Source organism: Eulemur rufifrons, chromosome 17 (genome assembly GCF_041146395.1).
Source record: "Eulemur rufifrons isolate Redbay chromosome 17, OSU_ERuf_1, whole genome shotgun sequence".
In the NCBI taxonomy this organism is placed as follows: Eukaryota; Metazoa; Chordata; class Mammalia; order Primates; family Lemuridae; genus Eulemur; species Eulemur rufifrons.
In genome coordinates this window covers 67,978,943-68,003,995 of record NC_090999.1, presented here as the reverse complement: position 1 = coordinate 68,003,995, position 25,053 = coordinate 67,978,943, and the positions used below count along the sequence as shown (strand labels likewise).

General features: G+C 41.6%; 1 protein-coding gene across 1 annotated transcript; it reads right to left on the bottom strand.

Moving 5' to 3' along the window:
- Window positions 1–4,764: 4,764 nt before the first annotated feature.
- On the bottom strand, window positions 4,765–24,299 carry RGMB (repulsive guidance molecule BMP co-receptor b). The gene is made up of 3 exons (XM_069492511.1): window positions 24,143–24,299; window positions 18,306–18,814; window positions 4,765–5,433 (listed from the first exon to the last, which is right to left on the bottom strand). The coding sequence occupies exons 1-3, from the start codon at window positions 24,282–24,284 to the stop codon at window positions 4,765–4,767; spliced, it is 1,320 nt and encodes a 439-aa protein (XP_069348612.1). The 5' UTR covers window positions 24,285–24,299.
- Window positions 24,300–25,053: the final 754 nt, after the last annotated feature.

Sequence of the window (25,053 nt, the reverse complement as noted above, 5' to 3'; positions counted from 1 at the left end):
TGACTGTGGGGAGTTAGCTACACTCCCAGCAAAAAATCGAGTCCCTTAGGCAGGAGTCATTGCAAAGGATAAGGAAATAACAGAAAATAGAAAATAATAGAATATAGAAATAAAGGAATACACAGAGACGAAAGTACAGTTTTATAAAGAATAGATTTATGAAAAGGGGGGATCTCGGGAGACCCCACAGCATTCCTGTGAGCTGTGAGGCCACGAGTGAAGTTTCACATCAGTATTTATGGGTACAGTGATTGGTTGCCAGGGTAACAGATTTACATAATAACAGGTAGTTTGTTTTAGGTTAAAAGCCTCCCCAAAAGCTTCTACAGATCCCTTAATTAACTCTATCTATGTGAGCAAATTGGTACAAAATCTTTCAAAGACAAACTTCTAAGTTCTAAGATAAAGCTATCATTTAACAGAGGGGTTAAACAGAGATATAGTGGCTCCATATATCTTTATCTAATTATTGTGGATGGAGACAGGTAGTCAGGAGTCAAGCAGGAACTGTCCCTTGGGCTAATTGCTTTTAGCTGCAGGTGTCTGTCTGCAGGGAGGGCACTCTTTGATCAGCTCTCATCCCCTAGCTCCATGCAAACCTGCTTTGTCATACAAAGCAGGTGAAAGCCACAGGTTTGAGACCGAAGCCTCACCCTGGAAAGCAGCTGCCACTGACCTTTGAGATGCCCTCCTAAGGCGAGGCAGCTTTTGATATGCGAACACATTCACATATTCCTTCAGGGCAAAGCCCTGCAAAACTCCTGAAATCATTTCTGTCTCTATATAGCAATATCTCTATGGAGCAATATTTCTATGGGGCAACATCTATATAGCAATAAATACTAATCTATGGAGCAACACATCTATGGGGCAACATGTGACCTGTCCATTTGGAAGACACACAGAAAATGGATGGAAGCACAAACAATACGGTGAGTTGGGTAGTGAAATAATAAAGAACTTCAAATTGCTCCCTCTTGAATGTCTTGATTATATTCTCTGTGGGGAGGGGAGATGTTCCTTCATTCATATATAAATAGGAGGAAAATCTGCAGCAAGGTATCTTTTCTCAGAAAGGACAGAAGCAAGCCAAGACTGCGTTATCCCAGCCAATTCCAGACAATAGAATGCTGCCTTTGCTGTGGCTACAAAATTAAGACAAAATAAATCAGATAACAGAATTCTTAGGGTTTATGTCACCACTTGCTATTTAAGAATATGAAGGTCTCCCCTTTAGGTCTTTGGAGTTCAAGTTTCAGTCTCTGAAAAGCTAGAGGTCTGGGCATGAATAGAGTTATGATGAATTATTTACTTTTAAGCATAAACCTCATTGTGATATTTGTGTTCACTCGGCACAAACATATGCACTAGGTATTCAGTGACTATATTACTGTCATCCTATTTTGTGTGCTTCAGCTGATATACATGATTTTCTTTTTTTTTTTTCACTCTGAACTGCTACACGTAAACACTAAGTGCAATGGTTAAGCTATTTCAGAAAAATTTACGTGTCTGTTTTCCCCAATCAGAACTTGATCCATTTGGTATTCTACCTAGTAACAGTGCTTTCCTTATTTTCCTATGCTTTTGGTTTAATTCTTTTCCAAACTTTTCTATCCCTTGGCACGAATCTTGAACAAAGACCAACATGTGATCTCTTGATGCGTCTATTTAGAACACCCAAGAAGTGAGGATTTACAAGTTTAAAAGCCAGAAAATCCTACTCCCAAGATCCTTCCCAACAGGAGTTAAGTGGTTGCAGTCCACACTGCCTTAAAAAGAACCAGAGTGCAGGCTGAGTAGTCTTCAAGGGACCAAAACTATTACCAAAGTCAGAATTGTGGGACAATACCAGCAGACCAGCGTCACAGATACTAGCTTACTTATAACTGCTTAAAATTTAAAAAGGAAAAACTACGGAGGTGGTATAGTTTACAAAATAAGCGTGTGTGGGCAGGTGGGACAACCTTTAGGGATTTTGTACATGCACCCCGCCCCCCTTCCTCCGCAGCTGTTTCTCAGTTCTTCCAGCAGGTGTCCCTATAATCACAGAACAAACATTCCACAGCATGGTATGTAACTTTATTTTTCTAGCATAATAATTTAAAGTATGTACACACTGCACACTCACTGTTTTACACAGATACGTATTCATATACCTATGAACCACATCTAAAGAGTTCTTTGCAAAAACTTAACACACTGTGGGGTTTCCAAGCACAACAAAGAGGACAAAAAAAGTTTTGAGTTTTTTAAAGACAGCCATGTGGAGCATCTGTGAAAACCAGTGTTTTCCCCCAAGTTTTAAGCTCTCCCAGGAGACCTTTGAACAGCTACAGCTATCCACGTGTTGGTATGACCCGAAACTCTTCTGGCAAAGGATTTCAAGAACCAACATGTGCAAGCAGCATTTTCTCCTGAAATCCTAGAAAAGAACAGAAGAAAATAAACCTGGCCCTTATCTAGAGAAATACTTGTATTTCTGAAAGTTATCTGTGGGGACTGTTTTACAAGGAAACTGATTAAAGGGAGAACAGCTAAAAATACACTGCAACTAATAGTGATGCAGGATAAGCATCCCTTTCAACTAAATGCTATGGCAAAATAACTTTTTGCCATAAAAATAACAATTTTATTTTCCCAACTATTAGTAGAGGTGGTTGTTTTATTTTCCCTGAAAAGAACAAGTATGTTAATCATACATACTCTAAACCCAGATACTACAGAAATTTGTACTATTGCTTTTACTTCACTTTTATACTATTTGCACAAAAATAGTGGTTAAAAGTATCCTCAATATTTTTCTTCCCTCATTCTACTCAATTTGGTACACGTCTCCATAGCGAAGAAAAGCAGCCACAGTTCAGAGCTGCTGATTGGTAAGTCCCTCGTCCAGCTTCTATAAAAGAATGACAGGTTTTAAGAGTAAGAAGCAGAATGTGCCTTCATTATTTTCCCAGACTGCTTAAGATTATTGTCTCACACACCAGAAGGTAGAGAGGTTTGCCCTCTAGATGAACTCACAAATCCATCCTGTGACTGGATGGCACTTCAGCTAAAAAATAGAACTTCAGAAACCGACATCCTTTTTCTGCCAGTCTGGGCCTCTGGCAGTACCAATGATCAATAGGACACGGCAAAAGAAATTACCTGGCCAAGTAAAACTCTGCATAAGTTTGGCCCAAATCACTGTAGTATTTAAAATTCATATCTTTTGTTTGCATTTATATAAACTTGAATTACATATGTGTAGCACTTCTTCCTGGAACCAAACATTTACATTGAGATGTAACGATATAAACCTACCTATCCTGGAGTTAACTTTTTCAGTTACTGTTTCTGCCTTTTGTTCTTCTCTTCCTTTACAAGGAGGTATGAACAATGGAATGGAAGAGGTAAGATTATTATTTTACTTTATAGGGATTTCACCAAGTTACATGAGCAACCGACTAAATAATATTCAACTACAGGTGTTAAGATAGAGAGTACCTGATTAAAAAAAGAGACCATCTGGAGAGCACAATGCCTTAGTTAATGAGAATGTCCAGATTAACCAGCACCCAGAGTTGACCACACACTGAGTCAGGCCAAGGAAGCTGTTGTGTCATTGTCACCCTGCTCTGTTCCATTATGCATACACACACGTCAAAGACTATGACAAAGACCATAGTGTGGAGGACAAGAAGAATGGAAAACATTGTGATGGGATCTGGGCTTCTACATTAGAAAAAGAATCTAACAAACCCCAGGCCTTGGATTCATAAGGTGAGGTCGAGGAGGGATTGCTGGGGGTGGAGACAGGGAGTGCTGTGTTTCTGGGCCCAAGCAGCTAAGGAAGAGAAGGTAAAGAACACGGGTTTGCACAAGTCATACAGAGAGAAAAAGAGTAAGGCATGATAATTACTAAATTTGTAGTTTCATGTTTTGCTTACACAGGTTAAAAAAGGAAAAAACTACAATGTAAAAAGGGGCATGAGATGAGAAAAAGTCTGGGAGCTACTGGGGTCTAGCAAGATGCTAAACCTCCATCACTAGACCCTATAAAACAGCAATTTCATAGGGTTCAACCTAATACACTATATGTGTTCAAATATATAATTAGCATTGAGTGTTAACAAGAATTGTAGTAATACCCTCCCCTTCTGAAAAAGTAACAGCTGTTAGAGAGGAAGAGGGCTTATTAAGGTCAGTGTTTAACAGAGTCAAAAGCACCTGTAAAGCTGGGAGTTAACTCTCCTTTCAAACCAAGTGAGGGCAGAAGGGTGAGGACACAGTTCAAAGGAAGAGGCAGCTCCACCAGGGCGTGGGGAGTGACATCTGCACACCAAGTCACATCAGTAGCAATGGGAAAGGGCAGGAGGGAACAGCCAAGAATAGCCTCGAACAACTGGTCACCTTCAAAGGGAACGCTGCTGTGTATGGTGTCTGTATATACGTACTATACATATTAACCAGGTACACACATAAATATTTAATATATAAAAAATAAAGTGCTTTCTAACAGGTCCCCATGCAGGGACATTATAAAACATTTCACAAAACTGCAAAACAAAAATTGATACAATCAAAGAACACTACATCCAACATATGTGAAAACAGCCAAACACAGTATGTACAATCTGGTGGGTGTCCCAGGACAAACATCCTGTCATATACATGGTATATACATATATACTCTTTTACTCAATATATTATGACAATATATATTTTAAAATTTTGTAATAGACAAAAAATAAAAAAAAAACAAAAAAACAAAGACAACCCCTACAAAAACACAATAAGGATCAAGCATGTGAGTCCGAGACCCACAGACACAGTGCTGCCTGCACAGGGGGTCCCGCTGCCACTGCTGGGGAAAATGTGCCAGCGCTCCTTCCTCGGGTGCAGCGCCTCCACATCCTCCAAGGCACTGTGGGCTGCGGCGGTAAAGTTGGCATCACCAGTGGTGAGCAGGTCGAAGACACAGGACTGGAAGTAGATGTCCTTCACTGGCATCTTCTCATGGCACTGAGTGCTGGCAGTCTCCAGTGTGTAGCCAGGCCAGGCCTGCACCAAGGCGGTGTGAGGCAGGCTGTGCCCCAGGATGGCGGACACCTGGCCCTGCCCATCATCGATGCGTTCACTCAGGGGGCAGCCGTTCACACACAACTGCAGGTCCTGGCTTTCCTCGTAGGACATGGCCAGGTCCTCAGGCATACGGATGGCCAGAGTCAGGTAGCGACCTAGCTGCCGCACAAACACGGTGGTCCCTATGTAGCGGGCATGCATCTCCACGTAGCGGCCGCTCTCCCTCTCCACGATACGCAGACTCTTGGCATCGCCGTCCCCACCGCTGGTGGTGCCATCCACGAAGGCAGCGGGCAGGTCGTCTGTCACAGCTTGGTAGACTTTCTGATCTGTACATTCATGGTGGGCTTTGAAGATGATAGTGATCTGCGGGAAGGCACAGGCACAGAGTTTAGCAGGGTCAGGGGGAGGCGGAATGGTGCGCCCTCTGCAGCGAGCGCTCCCTCCACTGTGGAGCTGAACAGCTCACGACACAATCTCCACGCTCAACTCAATTGCTCTTGCCTCCCAAATTAACGGTATGACTTTTAGGAAAAATTGTTAAAAGTCCCATGTATTTAATGAATTAAAATTTAACATAAATCTGGGGAATGTGCACTAGGGAAAAACTTTCTTTACTTTCCTAAGACAGAGAACAGTGTTACGGTTGGGATCTAGGCAATTTTATTGATAATTTAAATCTTGTCTCCTTCTAAAAATAGACAAGCCATGGTACAGCTCTGAGAGAGAAAAAAAAGTTTCCTAAGTTATACAGAAATGTCAAGGAGCTTAGTTAACAGTCTATGCTGCTTTCTAAAGAGATTCTTCACTGCACTACAGAACCATGCCCCATGACTCATCACTGCAAACCTACTCAATACAAATACTGAGAGACAAGCAGGGAGCTGTGAGAAGGGGGTACCCCCGCCGTAGCCACCAGCCCTGTGCCTCAGGAAAGCTTTCTCTAACTCCCTTCATCAAATGTTTCACTTCACTGGCTAATCCCTGTGACGGGGAAATCACTTGGCAAATACAGCTCCCAAGCACTGGCAGAGACTAAATACCCTAAACCTAGTTACAGCAAATGTTTTCCCCAAACAGCACTATGGTCCTTTAACTTCTCGGAAATCTTTTCCCAGCCAACTCTCAAGTCTCCAAATTAAGCACACAATTCACGGAGAAACAAATCTACTGATAATACAAAAGGCATCCCTTTGGCACACCCATTTTCTTTCCTGCAGAATCCTTTAACTAGAAGGGTTATAAAAAACCTGAACAGCACCTTCACCTCCCACATGCCCCATGTCTCTGGGACAGGTGGGGGAAGGAAGATAACTACGAAGAGACAGGGGCTCCTGTGTCACACAAGATACGGGGACTGTTCCGAAGACAGAAAGACTGCATTTTGAGATTTGGGCCATTGCTAGCAACTGAGGTAACAGATTTCTTTTTTCCTTCTGGAGAAAGCAAAAAGTATCAGGTGACTTCAGTCAAGAGGGAAGGTAGACAAGCCAAACACTCCACGAATTACTCTGGATGGAGGAAACCTTCCACCTCCTGCAAGGGAACTAATCAAAACAATAGTCCCTTTTTAAAAAGGCCAGAAAATGCCCCCCGCCCCCAAGTCCTCACCACCACCCTCAAGTTTATGTCTGCAGTTTTTCCCCAAGTCAGCCAGCATTTGCTCACACTATTTAATTCCACATGTTCCCACTGGTGTTGCTTGACTGGAATTTTCCAGCCATTTCATTTTACTTCAGCCAGTTATAAAGCCAGATCTGAACCAGCTGCACTGTAGCAACTGGTTGAATTCATATCCGTTGTTTGCAGCTGCAACTAAAAGCCAGACAATGTACTATGAAAATGCTGCCTTTCTCCCTTCCTAATTACCCTGAGCCACAACTTGATTTCACTACCAGCCTTCTCACATTTCAACACCTCCTTAACAACCCAAAGGAGGTGTACCAGAGATGATTTCAGGAAATTTGTTGTGCATCCAACCATAGGACCTTTCAGAGTGAAAGGGGTTTTGAGCTAGATATCTAACAGGACTATAAAATAGATTTATTTGGTGGCTCTAAAATCAGTTTGACAAGTGCTTTTTTAAGGTAAGCTGGCATCCCTCAGTGGTGAAAAGATTAATTCAAGAACATTCTGCACCTGAAAATGTTGCAAGTTAACAACACTGATGGCTAAAATAAGAGTTAGTAATAGACTTATTAATAGATAATCACTATCCTCATTTTCAATCACAACTCAAACATTAAACAAACTCTTCTAAAATAGCTAAGTAATTTCTCTTTCTCAGCTAACAAACCACAAATTTAAACCAACTTGGTATTATTTGTAAGAACTAAGTACATTTTTGTTCACTTTAGAAAAAAACAAAGGGAATTACTTTTGTTGGGACAACAAAGCAGAGATATCCAATTCCAAATAAGTTTCCACAAAGCAAGCAAGAGTCAATATTAAGATGAGTGGAATGGTTCCACATGTCTTCCCAAGCCTGTTTTTTTCATTAAGCACACCAATTCCAACTCAGGAGTCATTTCAAACACCTCACACGTTATTGTCCTCTGTATGCCTGAGACACTAACAAAAACACCCACATAATCAGAAGGTCAAATAAAAGCTCTACTTCTGCTCTAGTAGCTACAACCACAAAATATTCCAGTTAACCTATAGATTTGTCTGTCTTTCCAATTTGCTAGTAGTGATTTTCTCTGAGATAATTAAGCTGATATTTCTCTTGTTTCCCTATTGGACAAAGTAATTCTCACACAGAGTATGTGTATAGAACTATCCCTTGAATCACGATGCTCAGGGTGATGAATGTGATCACAGAGCGGGTTTCCAGAGTGGTCTCCTGTAGTTTAAGTATTTACTGAACAGGTTATCTAGAGATATAATCAATGTAAATGTAAAAAACACTGGGTAACAGTTTCACTTGACTTAAGTTTTGTAATGCAATTTCATTCCTCATAAAAATTACAACATGAGCTCTTAAAAAGCAAGCACTCAGCCATGAAAAGCAAGAAATTAATTTTCAAACTGTCTTCCTCTTCAGAAAAGCAACATTTATTCATTCTTAATAATTCTTACTTTAAAAACATTCAAAATTTAATTTGAAGTTCTGGAAATTCCAAACTTTTTATATTTCCGACTAGTACCTATCAGAGCATAAAAACAGAATATTCAAAATTGTATTCAAAAGCTCTCACACAGATAATTTAAAAACACCAGGTATGTTACTTCCTTTTCCCTTCTATGGACTGATCCATACGCTGTCATAACTCAATTTGGCACGTCTGTTCTATGCCACCCCATTTATTATTAATGGATGGCATTTCTGTGCATTTAAAACATCAATGCCTTTTGTTAAACCTCCCCCACCCAGTCCCTCTCAACTCTACCTTAGACAAACTACTCTAGTTCTCGTCATTCATTTTTAATGTTTCACTCCCTGAGATCTTTACCACCCACAAGGTCTATTAGGAAGAGAAAGACAGCAGATACAAATCAACCTTACCACATAGGAAAGGCAGTAAGAGCTTAAGAAGATTTGCTGTGAAATATCAAAATTAATTGGCACCTGCCTCTCCTTTCCATCAGGAAAAAAAGAAAATATATTAAATAAAAACGAGGTGGCCAACAGAGAGGAAAACATATGCAATGCCTCGCCAAGAGACAGAGTTATCTTCCCAAGGCACAACGGCTTGCAAAATGCTACACACAGGCTTTAAAACAGAATTCCCCAATAGCAGTGCTCTTAACTATTTGTGCATATTGTATTTTGAAGAAACATTTATCTGTGTTTAATCAGGCAATTTGGTACTTCAAGTAGAGGACTTTTCTGGAATCCTCAAATACCAGAGCTGGACTTTTAGAGCTGAAGAACTCACGTCTCTTGTTTTAAGATGGGTCAGTAAATTATACTGTAGTAGCCACAGAAGTTAGCTTGAAACACATGGAAACACGATTTTGATATGTACCTGGTTAAAATTCTACTTGTGTCAAAGGAAGTTAAAATAAATTTTATTTAATATAGTTAGCTGACCAAGTCTACATCATATCCTCTGGGTGTAATGATAGGCTGAAAAACACCAGACTGTGAGGGAGAATAAGAACACTGTGCCCATGGCTGCAGTAAAACTCTTACACACGTAAGTGGCATGCGGCCTCTGTAATCAGTCTCTTCCCCAGTGAACAAAAAGAAACCATTCCAACAAAAGCACAAGCTTCAAAGAAGAAAACATATGCATGCTCTATCTCTATCCCTACAACACCCAAATTTTACTTTTGAGGGTCATTTTTTTCTAAGTGTTGGGAAGTCAGAGCCTAGGACACTCTGAAGCACCAAAAGGAAATAGAGGCCTTTGAAGGGACCTTCCCGTGAGTGTCTTGCCTGGGGTTCCACCCTTCCCTACTTACCAGGGTAACCCTGAAGTATGGATCTTGGCCAGAGCTGCTCTGTCCAGGCAGGGAGGTAAACTGTCCACTAGTTACACAAAACTACAAAGAACTCTGGGTCTTTCCCCCTTTTGTGGAGAAGAAAAAAAAAGGCATGCTCATTCAGAGTACCTTTCTTTCTGAACAATTTCATGCAAAACTTTGGAGGGTTTTTATATGTGTCATGTTTAAGAAAAAATGTTGGGCTGGAAAATATTTGATGTCACTGATAATTTTCCTTAAAAAAATCAGGGAAAAAAATGTTAGCTGTGAACTCAATGAACTGGAATGTAATTTTATAATCACTATTCAGCCCATATATCAAATATCTACAGGAAATTGACCTTGGGACCCACAAAAGTGTATTGTGTTAAATAATTTTCTTGGACTAGGACAAGATACTAGCAGTAAGACAGTACATGTGTTTATGAAGTGAGTGGCAGTTTAAAAATCTTACCCTAGACTTTCAGTGCCTGAAGTAGACTGTAAGAAATCTACTTCCTTCAAAAGAGGTATTAACAAAATAGGTTTCTCTATCCTCAACTCTCTTTCCACAGAGCTGTTCTAGGAGCACTGACAGAATCCAGAGAAATGGCATGGATCAGACTTCTTCAGTGTTGCCCTCGGTAATGCACACATGCAGGAACAGGGGCTGACTTGGCTGTTGGAGGGGGACTTGGCAGCAGATGGAGAGAGAAGAAACCAAGCCAGAGGGGAAGGACACCCACAGCTGAAGACTGCTAGGGTGGTCTAGAGAAGCATGTAGCTCCGTGGCTAGACAGAGAATGAAAGGGAAGCTGGCCCAGGGATGACACATAAAAGGGACAGGCACAAAAATGCTGGCTTCCAAAGAGTAATTTCTGTACACTTAAAACAAGGACGGCTAGAAGCATAAATAGGGGCAGAGACAGAGAAATTGACTAGCTTCCTTGTACAGACCAGGGCAACTCTACGCAGAGCATGAGGAGGAAAGGCCTCTAGGCCTCTAAGTCTCAGTCACTCCAAAAACTCCAAAGGGAACTTCTTCAGCTTGTCTGTTGTGGGCAAACTCTGCACTGTCGGGAGGCCAGCAAATGCAGCATTCACTGTGCTTCTAATGTGAAGCTAGGCATATGTGAGCAGTATTACAGGCCTAGGCTGCCACTGCGCTTCAGACTAGAGGCTAAAAATATTTTGAAAGGTGAAAGCCAGGGCTGGAGGCAGGAACTCTGCTGGAATCTGCCCTAGCAGGTCTTGCCTTCAGGCACCCCCTTCGGATGGGGAGAGGGGAAGGGCCACAGAACCAGAGGCCTGGTGGGACCTTGAACAAATGCTCTGGGTCTAGGTTCAGCACAGCTGCTCTCCAAACCCATGGGGATTAGGAAACCACAGCCTCTTTGATCATATTTCAGCTTTGGGAGGTGAGCAAAACAGTAAAAGGGCTTAAAGGTCTTCACAATACACTCACACTCTGTGACTTCTAGGTTCAATTTCAAGTCTCCAGGGCTTAAAAAAGAAAGGCCCCTGGGAACTCAGGAACAAGGTGGTGAGAAGCCCGTCACCAAGTATTTCAAGAAGCCAGTTAACTGAAATGCTACAAAACACTGTCCTTCTGTCTGCACTTTGCTTGGGCAGAGAGAGGGGAAGACCTCAACACTCCATAAAAGCACATTTGTATACATAAGTGCATGCATGAGCACACACGCGCACCTTAAATAGAAAGATTAAACCCTCATCCCCATTTCAGGAGCACATGCAGAGCAGAGGAGAAGTTAGTGTGTAAGTGCTGTCATATCAATTCTATCCACAGTATACATACTATATTCCAACATGAAAGAGCCCCACCGGAATCAGCCAAACTTTCTTCTGGCTCCAACTTAAAATAACCAGGTAACTGGAGCATAAAGAGCTCCTCTCTCCACAGAATCAGTTTTACCTAAAGTTCTTTCTGGACCCAACAGCACCGTGTTTCAAGGCTGTCCAGTTAAAGTCTGTGTCTTACACGTGTATTAGCTATTCTTGTTAGTTATCACTTACTGAGAAGTTGAGAAGATTGGAAAGTCCATAAGCCACCCCACCCAGAAGAACATAAAATTCAAAAACAGTGGAAGAGCAAGTTCTACTGCAGTCAAAACAAATAGAGACAAAATGGGTAAGGTAGCATTTTTCATTGTTCGACACTGTAGGTAACTTTTTTTACACTTCACATTCCACACGGGCAGACTGTTTGGTCAGCATTAATTGAAGCCAACAACAAAAAAAAGTACCAACCATCCAATGTTTCCTTCTTGCCCCTTCCCCTCAAAATGTTGACTCAAAGAAAATTTAACAGGGCAGAGAGAGACATTTGGAAATGTTACAGAAAAGCAAGTGTATCAGACTTGGCCTCCTGCCTCTGGTTTAAACTATGGAGGAGTATGGATTTGTTTTACAGCATCAGAGGCCCTTAGACCCTCATGGCTTGCACAGGCCTTGGGTTAATTTCACTTACAAATGGGGGATTTTGAAGGTCTCTTCCTCCTTCTAAACCACCTTTAGGACAGAAGGGGCACAGGCAGGGAGATTAGAAAGATGATAAACTAGCCAGGCAAGAATAACAAAAGAATAACCAAGGCAACCCTATTTATCTTACAAAATGATCTTCACACTTACAGGTTCCTCATAGAGCTAATAATTTCTCCTCCTTTCTCTCCCCAAAGGCACTTGGAAACCATTTCACCTCCAGGCAATCAACTGCGACTATATGAAGCAAAGTTGAGTGCCTTATAACGCAGTACAAACAAGAGCTATGCAGGAAATAGAAAAGGACAAATAAGAACACTGCCACCTGAAAGAACAGCTGATTTCTGCTCTTCTAAAAACTATTCTCTAATGTTTCAACATCGTTTCTACAATAAATTCAGGGAGAACAATATCTAACACATGCTTTCATGAGAGTTTTAAAGATGAGACAGGACCCTGGAAAATGAATTTAATCAAGGACTAGTGAGTGTGACAGTCAAATTCTAGAAAGCTTTTTGGTACAAAATCAAAGATCAGCAACCTTTCAGAAGTGAGAGTTAGGGTTCTAGGCCCTGCTAGGTTGTACACAGGAGATGGGAGAGGAAATACAGATGCATGTGATAGGCCACACTCCTCACGGTGGGAGACGGAGTAAAAACACTGACTTGTGAAAACAACCAAGGCAGGGAGGCTTGTGCTCTGGGTGACAGCGTGGGACAGGCCTTCACAGCAGCCCACTCTCCTGACCCTTCCTGACACCCATTTCAACTTGCTATGTAACATCTCTGGAAACCAGCTTGTGAATGCGGTTCACCAATATCCTACAAAGAAACCCTGAAAATGGCTGGGTTTATACATAAACCCCATACTTTTCCACCAAATGCTGAAAATTTTAGTTATGTGCTTAGTTAGATTGAGGCGGAGGCTGCATTCACCTCCACCATCTCCCATACCTAGTGGGTCCTTTAATACTTGATGTTTCAAATGCAGCACTGAATTAATCACATATTTTATCAGAGAAACGATTACATTGAGCAGGGAGCTATACTGCAAACTTCTTTTCCACCTGTTCCCAATATACCTCAACTAGTCTTACAACGTTTTAGCATCTTTGTAAAGCAAGGCAAATCATGGTAGGGAACAAATCTCAAAGAGATGGCAAGAATTACCATATATAATTATAACAAAAATAAAGAGCAATCTCAGATTTTAAGGATTTGTTACAATGTATCTGCAAGACAGTTTGTGGTCTCTAAAGAAAATACCATGTGTCGCCTCTAAACACTGAGTGCAAGAAAGTGTCCATATATTCAAAACACAATTCTGCCAATGGAAGGAGCATCTTCCTTAGTCCATAAAAATACGAATGATCACCACTGTGTAGCTCACATGGGTCTTCGTAAAGATACTAAATATATAAGGGACTGCAAAAACTTGGCTACAAGAAATGCACTAGGCCTGGGGTCAACATAGGACAGATTTCCAAATCTTGATGCAGAGATATACTTACAATGATAGTTAAAAGCCTTTGCAATACAGGTATGTCTGGCTCTGATTTTGTAACCAACAGCGAATGACCCAGAACACTGGTTTACGTGCCCACATGCTGCTGTGGAGTAATAACTACATGCGAAGGGGCATCAGAAAGCAGGAGTGGACCCACCTCATGCTCTAGAAATCTGTAAAGGAATGTTTCATCACAATGGAAAACCCTGGGTTATACAGTTTGAGGAAGACATTAACTAAGAGTGAACCAAACTAAGTCTTTCCGTATCTCTAGTATGATCAACCAATGGAAGTTTTCAGGAACTTCCAAGAAAATAGCCATATAACTTGAGATTCAGGGATAATTGTGACATTTAAAATATTTATATATACTTGATGGGCAGGGCCTCCTACTGTGCTTTGGACAGGTGCCGAGTGCTGCCTGTGGATCACAGGAGCTGGTGGTCCACGGCAGCAGAAAGAACACACAGGGCAGGCAGCTCAGAGTGTCCACTCACCAGGCCAACAGTCATCTGGTTTGGTCGAGCACAAAGAACACATCCTTTTCCCAAAGGCAAACTGCCTTAAGGTAAACCACCTTCTCTCATTCAAGTCTGAAGCAAAGTAAAATGTATAGCAGAGGATCTGCACCAGGACCTGTTGTCATCCCTAATTTCTCCGCCTATTTTTTATTTTGTTTTACTGAGTTTGAAAAATAGGATAAGAAAGCAAGAGTGGTGAAAAACAATATGCTTAACATTAAAACAAAAGAAAAAATAAAACAAAGGTAACCAAACTACCCATAAAAAAATAATTACTAGAAATATTTTCATTGTATCATCATATAATGGTATTAAATAATATAAATGCTATTAAAAATCATTGTTTAGGTGTACGATAACATGAATTCCTGAAAATTTTTGGAAAAGGAATTGTCTTAAATGCACTTGAGAGATTGGCGATTCTAATACATGCTACAAGGAATACATGTGTTTTTTTTTTTTTGGAGACAGGATCTCACTCTGTCACCTGGATTAGAGTGTAGTGGCGTCATCAGAGCTCACTGAAACCTCAAACGCCTGGGCTCAAGCAATCCTCCTGCCTCAGCCTCCCAAGTAGCTGGGACTATAGGTGCATGCCATCATGCCTGGCTAATTTTTCTTTCTTTTTTTTTTTTTTTTTTTGCAGAGACAGGGCCTCACTCTGTTGCTCAGGCTGGTCTGGAACTCCTGGCCTCAAGTGATGTTCCCACCTTGGCTTTCCAAAGTGCTAGGATTCTAGGCATGAGCCACTGCACCCAGCCTAGGAATACATTTGTACAGTTCAGTGTCTTTCATAAAATAATTTACTCCATGATCATCACCTTCTACGATCATGGCATCTATAGATCCTTATTGGACCCACTTAAACCGATACACAGATAAGCAGAATGGACTAAACAAGAGTTGAGACTGAGAGGCTAGTTCAGAGAACGTGCAAGCAGAGAATGTGGAAGAAGTCAAGCATCCTCACAGATGACCTGGTTTTTCCTATGTGTGAGGCACTGGAGAGCTACTGATATGTGTCTTCTCTGGAGCCTATAATGTGTAGGCTACCTCTGTAACACAAACAAAATGGCCTTTCCTTTGAGCATAGCTAACTCTGCCAGTTCTGAGCCTGTCCCTCTCATCTCTCTCTCTCCCCTAGTGCTTGCAAGGCCGCAGCCATCTCTCCCAGCCAAAGGTGGGGAAGATGGCCCAGAGCTGATGCGAACCTAACCCAAGGTATGCAGGTGTGCCAGACAGTCCTGTAGCCCCTGGGGTGTACAGATGAAAAACCAGCCCTGGCTTCCCCTTCAGTAACACACCTACCTGGCAAGGTGGCCAACTGCTGAAGACTCCTCCAAAGAGGGTGAGTATAACAGGCCGGTAGAGGGCAAAACTAAAAACAGAGGCCCCGAGAAAGCATACTTGTGTATGACGTGACCAGCTGGAAAGCGAGCCCTATCTTTCCCAGGCAAGGGGAGGAGAAGGGCCGTGGTAAGGAAGAGAACAGTAAACCAGGGGAGATAAGGCAACATCATCGAGCACTGCAACTCTATCTGCCTTAATCTCATAGCTCACCATGTGGAAAAAAAGACAAGACTTAGCTAATACACTGCCCCTCGAGCATAGATGACTTCATTTTCTTTCACTGCATTTAGCTTTCCCCCGTTTTGTCTTTCTGTGATGAGGGAAAGGGGGGCACTTACAGGCAGGTAGAGCTCACAAGCTTAGGCTTGAAGATGGCTTGCTCAATACGCCAGGTTCCCAGGGCTCAGTAGTCATCTTAGTGACCTCACTGAGCAAAATACCTTAGGTCCAATGCTTCAGGGTAGTGCTAAAGGTAATGAAATGAATGGAGGTTTAAATGCAATTTCAGTATCACAGCTGGCCAACCAGCCAATGATATCATCAGTCTTTAGATCTAATAATGACACTGAGCAAATACGGGCCATTAAAAACCCTTTACTTCACAACGATGGTTCACTATCTGCCACATACAGCGCTGAGTTACCCAATAACTGGTCTATGTATGTGCTTAAGTTCTCTATAAAGCTGGGATAACTATGGAAAAACATTTCCGAAAGATTTTGTGTCTTCAATTGTTTTATTACCACCATTTTTTCATGCTTAGCGCCTTTAGCATTAACATGAGTCTTCAAAAGTAACCTTCCAGATTCTTATGGGAGCTTTAGAGAGAGTTACAAAAAGATAGAAAAAACAAAAACCAACTATTAGAGGTTGCGAAGGCATAAGTTGTTGTTGAACAGCATGGTTACCGTATGTGGGGAAATACTTTCCAATAGTGCAGTTAAAGACCAAGTATTCTCACTATCCACTTGAATTTATGTCAGGGACCACTCTTAAACTTCCCTCCTTACCAAACTGAGGGAGAAAATAAAGTTGTACTTTTTATTTATCTGCTAAAAATTCTGATAGATTCCACAACTGAAATAAAATGATCTTAAGTACTTCAGTGTAAATTGTTCCATTTAGATAATATTAATACTCATAATGTTACTGTTATCCCCCAAATAGTTGCACTATAATAAATAAAATGCATAGAATTTTGAAAGGTTTAATAAAAACAGAAGTGACATGTGATTGGACAGAAGGCATGAAAATCTTTGGGCTTACGAAAAAAAAAACCACTATTTCCCCATGTAAACAGCTCTTATTAATCTCTATCGTCTTGTTTGAAAGTTACTCCTTCAAGTCCTCAATTATTTGCACAACTAATGATGACTTTTTCTATTCTCAAAAGATTGTCTTCCTGAATTTTCAGTTACCCAAAGACTATTCCCAGGTTGCATGCATCCTATGACTTTGCAGCAATGATGGATTTTGGGCTATGATTTTTCTTACAACTTCATAATTATATAGCTTTATAATATAACTTGTAGCAAATACATATTCTGAGAGTGAGAGAGAGAGAGAGAGAGAGAGACACAGAAAGAAATGATTTGCCTATGTATAAAAACCAGAGGGAGAATAATTTGAGATGTAGAATTTGGTAAGGCAAAAGACAAGCTCAAATTTTTACTGGCAGCTGTAGTATAAACATTTTGGAGTTCCCCTAAGATGTCTGGACCAGTGTTTTTAACAGTCTTCTTTGTTCAGAGGAATGACTTCTAATCTTAGATTTGTGACACCCTTGGGGATCTCCAGATATCTCCTGAGGTGTTGTAAAATTTCCTCCATAAAATGCCAAGCAAAATACTTTAAATTCATTAAAAAAATATGCCACACATGTTTAGAGGAAAGGGCGGGTGCCCAGGAATCAAAAGAACAGTTATAAGTATTTCAAAAGCTTGATCCTTGTCAATTATATTTTAGTCTAAACCAATTTATGAATAGATAAATACAGGAAACTAAGCAAGATGAGATGGTCCGTGTATGGCTTAGTGGTTGGGGAAGACAGAGAAGGAGGTGGTTACTTGGGATACCATTTTGGTGGAAAATCCTTTTTGATTTTATTTATTAATGACTGAATTAGCACTGACTGACAATTAGAACCCCAGTTCATAGCTCCTCTCTACCTACTTGCAATAAGATACTGGTACCTTAAAGTTAGGTTCAAAGATCTCTGTACAGTATTAGTTTGTTCAAAGCAAACGAACATGGACCACGGACACTGGCAGCCGGGCATGCATGGTAAGCTTACCTTAATTTTATCAGCTTTTCCCTTAGCTTAGCTCTGATTTAAACTATTAACCAGAGGCCTTGAGATTACATGGGGGTTATACATCACGGCTCTGCAATATCCAATTCTTAACCTCTCTGGTCACCAAGAGGTTAGTAACTAAAACACCACTATGTGTTTGCCATTGGGAAGCTGGCTCATTGCCATTACATGTTACTATCGCTTTCAAATCTCCAATAAAGTGTCTCCTGATGGGTCACTGCCTCAGGCTTCACAGCTTTCTCTATTCGGTACACCCATTTCAGTTATCTGATAAATCTGAACCTAGATTTCTTCAAGAAGAGTCATAAATATGCACTCAAAAAAGATATCACTGAAAAAAAGCACAGATTTTTCTATTGAAACAGGCCTGCCTTTTCCCTGGAGAACTGAATTTCACTGTTTACTTTTCATTCTTCATATCACTGCCTACTTAAATTTAGAGCCACATTTTACATTCCAGAGAGAAATCCCTTACTAAATAATTTTTATTTAACCCTTTAACAATTCAGTTAATTGCTTTCCAAGGAGACAAAAGTTTTTTTTAAACTATGCATTTTATACACATTTCAAAAGTTACCTGAAGAGTCAAACACCTAAAAGTTATGAGTAGGAAGAGAGAAAAAAGAAGGCATACTTGCCTTATTTGTAGCAGTAGCACTGGATCCAGGGACCACGGGTACATTTGTCACTTGAACCGAAAGATAATTATTATCTATGAGTGGCCAGGCCCCTTCCACTTTACACGTTTGGAAGTGATCCTTGAAAGTTCTAAGGTGAGGATCTCCAAACAAGCCACAAAAAAGGTAATTAGGAGGGTTCTGGTCCCCTCCTCTGTGTTCTCTGGCTCCTGCGTGACTGTGATAGTTACAAGGATCATGGGTCACTTCGGGGTTTGTAGAGGATGTGGGTCCATCCTTGGAACAATTCCTCTGGCTCATGAGGTCACTGATACCCAACACAGCAGAATGGTATACCAGGTTACCACGGCAGGCTTTTGAAGTTCGCTGGGTGCAGCCAGCATAGGCACGCAGGGCCTTGCAAAAGTCAGAGTCAAAGCCGTCACTGGCAGAGTTCAGGTGCGAAGTCAGGGACACAAAGTCTGTGGTGCATTTCTGGATTCGACACTGGGCTGGCTGTTGGCAGTCACCTATGGGAAAGACAATAAGACCAAAGATTTGTAAATACTTCATAACTTCCTGAGCTACATGAGAAAATGACATTCTCCCCTGGGAACAGTTTGTTCTATTTTATATACTATACTCCTATTTTAAGAAGCCTTCAGAAATAGGGTTGCATTGTGCTCCTGTGCCTCTCTCAAATGAAGCCACTGGGAGAAAGACTGCATGCAATTAGTTAACTTAAAACTTTAAAGCACAGGTTGTTGTGAGTGCGCTTAAGATCAGTCCAGTGCTTGTAGGTTAAAATTGCAAGGGAATAATAAATAAAATGTTTTATTGATGTAGCTATTTATTTATAGATTTTGATAAAAATTTCTCTACTCTGAGGCCAAGCCAAAGACATGAACTTTGTTTTGATTTTGAAAACTGCATGAATTGCTTCAGAAAGCATTGTAAAAGCAAAACCATGATTAAAGCCTCCACATCTTAGGAAGGAGTAAAATCCTAAATTATAGTATGATTAGTTTAAATACCTTCACCTGATTTACTTGTCTGGCTACTGGGTAAGAATATTAAATAAAAAAAAAAAAAAATCCAAGTACTAAGTCACTCTACCTTTCCTGAGGCATGTTTACCAATAAATTGTACATAAACTGACACAATTTCCTGGTTTCTACAAAATGTAAATGTTCTTTTAAAAAAAAATGTGATTCTTTTGACCAAACTATGTATTTACTTCTCCCTTAACATCTCTATTACACTGGGATCCCATCTCCATAGCAGACCACAAATAAGTGGTCTGCTAAATAAAAGGACATTAAAAACTAAAGGTACACTAAATAAAAAATACGTAAGTATAATACCTTGAAATTATGCTGCAGAGACAGATTATCCCAATCATGGTTTTTTACAGAAAAATAACCAGAGAACTATAAAGCACAGAATTCTTAGGGTATATGTAAACCTTACTTTTGGCCTTAAAGCAACAATTCACATAAACTTAATGATTTAACACATTAACTGCCATATGAGTTGTATTTAACTCACAATAGTTTTGAGCCCAGGGCCTGGCAAAGCATATGTAACTCATGTCTCTTTATCTTGGGAACCTTGAGAACTATTTTTCAAGTTGAGTATAACTCACACAGAGAAAACAATAAAAAATAACAAATTTTTCACTAAATTAGAAAGGATTCTTTTGTTTTCGAAGTTTTTACTCTATTTTTGTAATAAAACACCATGGGCCCAAGGAAAAGAAAATCCATTTTTTTCCCCTAGTGTGGCAGTCAATGTGTTAATAAACAAAGCTACAATGAAAATTCAAGTATTACTGATCTATATTAAAAAAATCAATTTCCAAATGATGTTTTTGCCACTAACTTCTCAAGCAAAACTTTATAAAACCTCTTAAAGCACAAAAAACACAAACACAAGAACTGTCGATACTAGGTGAGTCATGTGCTCTAATCAATCTCTTTAAGTTTTAGGTTTCTCATCTGAGAAATGAGGTTTTTCGAAGACGAACTTTGTGATCTTTTCCAGGCATAAAATATCTTATAATGTGTATTCCAGATGAAGGAAAAAAATTCAGGGCCAATGGATTATTATTAAATAATAATATAACAGAAACAATTATATAATTATCTAAAGATGAAGACACAATAAACTTTAGGATAATATTAAGATTTAGGACTTCTGATAAATACTTAAAATTAACCTTAATATTGTCTTAGAAAGCTATTTTAATATTTTCAGTAGTAAACTGCTTTTAAATCTGAATGAAGTAGCCTGTAATCTCTGTTTCTGGCTTTACTTAGGAGAAAAGGATGGGAGGGGACAGCCTCTGAAGGCAACTACTCTGTCATCATTTTTAAATTTCAAAAGCTAAAGAGGGAAAAATATTATAGTCTAGGCTTGGTATTCACTTTAGCCCAAGTAAAAAAGAGTAAAATATTTTAGTATTTTGGAGCTACGGATTTATAGTAATCACCAAATCACACTTAAAAAAAAAATCACAAACACATCTTCATGTGTTTGATCTGTTTTATGTTTGCTCAGGCGACAGCTGACAAAAGCAGCTCTGATATTTAAAGAATTCCTCTCTCCAAAGCAGATCAAGTCATTTTCAGCTATTTTTACTGAAAAAAAACAAAAAACAAAAAAACCCAACCAACCAACCAAACAAAATCTTCAAAACAAAACAGAAATCAACCCAAAAACTCTAAGGCATTAAGGCCATTTTACAGGTGGGAAAACCAGGGCAAAGGGATATTAACGGCCTCATCCTGGCTAGACCATTCATAGCTATTATCAAGGCAGTATTGGTGGTTTTCCTCAAATTTTGTTTTCCTTCTACCACAGGTCATGTCTTCCCCTAAATTCCTAACTCTAATAACAGTGCTTGATGGCTGCAAAAAAAGACAAGTAACTCCTGTATTATTTTTCTTTTTAAATCAGATTCACAGCAAGCAGAAAGCAAAGAAATAAAGAGAAGGCCAAGATCTTAGTAAAGAACAGCTATCTTAGACTACAAATAAATGACAGCACAAGAACTTTCCACTAAACTTGTAGTGCCTATTTGTTTTTTTATGGTCTATAAAATCCATCTGAGCATACAGTTACTTATAATTATTTCAAACAGTCATAAAATACCAAAAGTAAGAACAATATGGAAATGCAGATGGAACCATTCAGAAGGGAAGCAAAATCTAGATTCTCAGCCCCCTTTTTGTACTTTCCTCCCTACCCTGCTAACCTTTTCTTTTTTCATAGCAGGTAGGCAACTGACTGCTTTGAGAAATCTCACATAAAACAGAATTCCTTGGGTTCTTTCGCTTTGGATAAGGTTTCTAACAGCCTTTTGCTATAGAGATGGGAGGGAGGAGGGCTAACTAGGGAGAAAAGTGTGTTTGGGTCAGCATTTTCAGCCCCATCACAGGCTCCTGTATAATGACTGATTTGTAGCATACACCCAGAAATATCCAGGCTTCATGAATTTATAATGATAACGCACACTTTGCCTGTTATAGGCGGTAAAGTAAGCCTCCTGTCAAAATGCCAAGACAATGCAGAGCAGAAACAATCTTAAGGATGTAGCCAAGAAGGCCATGAAGTATATGAGTAAGCAAGTAAACTACCATATTGGATCTCCATTCAGGAATTGCTAAAAAAAAAAAAAAAAAAAAAAACCCTACAGCCAGGAAAATAAAAACAAAAATGACCAAAAGTACTCTTTTCACTTCCCAGGAACAGAATTTAAAACTCTGCAGTTAGAAATGTCTTCTGTTTTTTAGGCCAGAAAATCTATGAATGGTGTGACAGTATTTTCATGCCAGTTATTGAAAATGCTAAAAGATTTGTGGGTCTAGAGCATTCATCATTTCTTAAATGGATCAGACATAAGGGCTTCACCATTCAAGACAATTTCCTTAACGCCAGGACTGCACGTATGCGTTTGTAGCACAATCACCAGTTTATAATAAAAGAAATGAGATACACTGAAGCTGAATTAAGTGAAATGCAGAGCCATATGGGGTGCTGAGGCAAATGATATGGATCCAGACATAAAACATATGGTAGTCCATCTGCAAAGAGCACTTTCCAGGCTCCCTGTTCTGAGAAATGGCCTGACCATTTAAATAGCACCACTCTTCAAAGAGATCTCTCAAAGGAGCCCTTTCTTCTATAACCAGATTAATTGCTCTACTCCAGCAAGTTGTCCACAGAAATCACACAGCACAGCACAGCACAGCACAGCACAATGGGTTGAATCTAATGGTGATTTTAGTCAGGACACATTAAGATACTGAGAAGAGCTACACATTCCAAACTTTTGAACTAAGGCACCTTCATTTTCTAAACCTTTAAGCCAACTTCTTACACCTTTCAGAGACCGGTAAAGAAATCTTCAAGGCCCACATTCCAATCCTGTCATAGGATCCTATGGCAACTTAGGGAACAATATTCATGCAGCCAAAGGGGATACAGTCCCACCTAGCATTTCAATTTCCATTTCATGAAAGGCACACTTTCGCATTATGGACACTTTTTTTTTCCTCACACAAAACACTTCGAATACCTTTTAACACACCAAGAAAAATTTTCCATATAAATGCAAGTAGATTGATATTATTTCCTAATATTCTAAAGTTACTAATTTAAAGCTGTTATCATTCTATAACTTTCTATTACTTTTTCATTAAGACTGCTAGGCCGTTCCCCGACAGTGTTAACACGCAGCTGTTACATCACAATGCAAAGTTGCGCAAGGTAAATTAAGTCGTCTTCTCAAATGCCACATTTTTTTTTCCATTACTTAAGAGACCTCCCTGATTTTTAGCACGGCGGGTGTAATTTACTAAATAAAAATTGCTCCGCACAGTTGGGTGGCATTAAAGTTCAGGCTTCTCCAGATCAGATGGTCGTGACTGCTATCATACAAATACAGGACAAAAAGACTCCAAAGACAAGAAACTTATCTAATGCTCTGGTTGTTCTCAAACTAAAAAATAATTTCCCTTTCAACTTCGGTATTAAAAAAATTCTTTGTCTAGGCCAGCTTCTAAAAAGTGTAACTTATTTGAGAAGAGCATCCTAGATTGCAATGAAATGATTTCAAAAAGAAACACAGGTATTACAGCTATAAGACTCATCCCTAAGAACATATCCCTCCATGCTGGGGAAGCGCAGACCTCCACAGGCAGCATGATTATCTGTCAGCTCCTCACGGAACCCGAAAACACGCGGCGAGTCACAAAGCATGAGATTTTTCCAGAGACCGAACGCCGAATTAAAAGCAGATTTTGCAAAAACGAAAGAAATCCCTATTCAAAAAAGTTACGTGACTTCGAGATTGAATCTCAAGTTTTCAAACTCTGGTGAAAATCTTTCCATCTGGTGCGATTCCTTCGCCTCGCCGCCACCCCCAACGCCGGAGGAGCAGCACAAGGCTCCTGCCTCCCTCCGAGGCGGCTGCGGCGGCGGAAACTTGATCCGAGCCTGACTTTCAGTAAACACCAAAGCAGAGAGCAATAAAGCATCCGGAACGTTCGTCTCGGGCGCTCAGCCCCCGCCCGCTAAATCTTTGATAAGCGGCTGTTGGAGGGGAAATTTGTCAACGGTCCGAGCCGCAGGCGGGGAGGGCGGGAGGCAGAAGCGGGCTCTCCACCGCGCCCCGGGCGGGTGTGTTCCTGCCGCCGCGCCGCGAGCCCGGCTAAGGTGCGTGTCAGGGACTCGGAGGCCTTTCCCATCGCGCCACGACGCCCTTCCGCCCCAGCGAGCGCCTTCGGGCCCTAGGGCTGTTTGGGAACAAAGCCCTCGGCCCCGGGGCTGGCTCCCTTCGCGCGCGCGCGTCGTACCTGAGTGGAGCAGCCCGAGGCTGAGCAGCAGCAGCAGCAGCTCCAGCGGCGGCGGGGACAGACGTGGGGGGCGGCGGTGCTGCTCAGCCCCGGCGGCGGCGGCAGCGGCGGCGGCGCAGGAAGGTGCTGCTCTCAAGCCCATGCCCGTCCATACAGGTCTCGTGGGCTCCGGCGAGGGCGGCGGCGCTGGCGCCGTGGCGGTTCGAGGCCCGTGGCTGCGGCATGGGCCGGGGGACGCGCCTCGCTTCTTCTTCTTTCTCCTTCAGGCCCGCGACAGAGACCGGCCGCCGCCACCGCCGCAGCAAGCAGCGCGCCGCGGGCGGAGCGAGTCGGCGGCGGCGGCAACAGGGCGCAGCGGCATCGCGGCGGCCGGAGGAGGCAGGCGGGGAGAGAGGGGCGGGAGAGAAGACACAAAGACCGTGAATGAGTGCTGAGACCAGCCCCGAGTGCGCGGGCGCCCTGGCCCCGGCCAGCGTGGGCTCGGCGGGCGTGGACCCCCCGGAGGCGCGCCCAGTCCTAGCAAGCTGCAGCAGGCGGCCGGGAGATCTGCTCTGCAGCCCCCGCGGTCAATCAATCTCAGCCCCTCACTGCCGCCCCGCCCCGTCCTAAAGTCGCCAATCCGCGCTGCCCTCAGCCTGGCCGCGCCCCTGCCTTCCTCCCCATTGGCTGTGAGCGAACGCCCGTCGGACCCAGCCCGCCACTCGCAGGACCCAGAGGGCCCGCCCCCGCGCCACCTCCGCCTGCTCGGTGTAATTCGAGTTCCGCGTTTGCCGACTGCGAGTCTTGACTGCTGCGCCGTAGCCTCCCTTCGGCTCCCTTCTCTCCCCTCCACCCCCTTCCGCGATTTACTGTTTCCCTGCGCCCAATAGAAATGGGCGACGGCAACTCTCACTCTCGCCGTCGTTACAAAG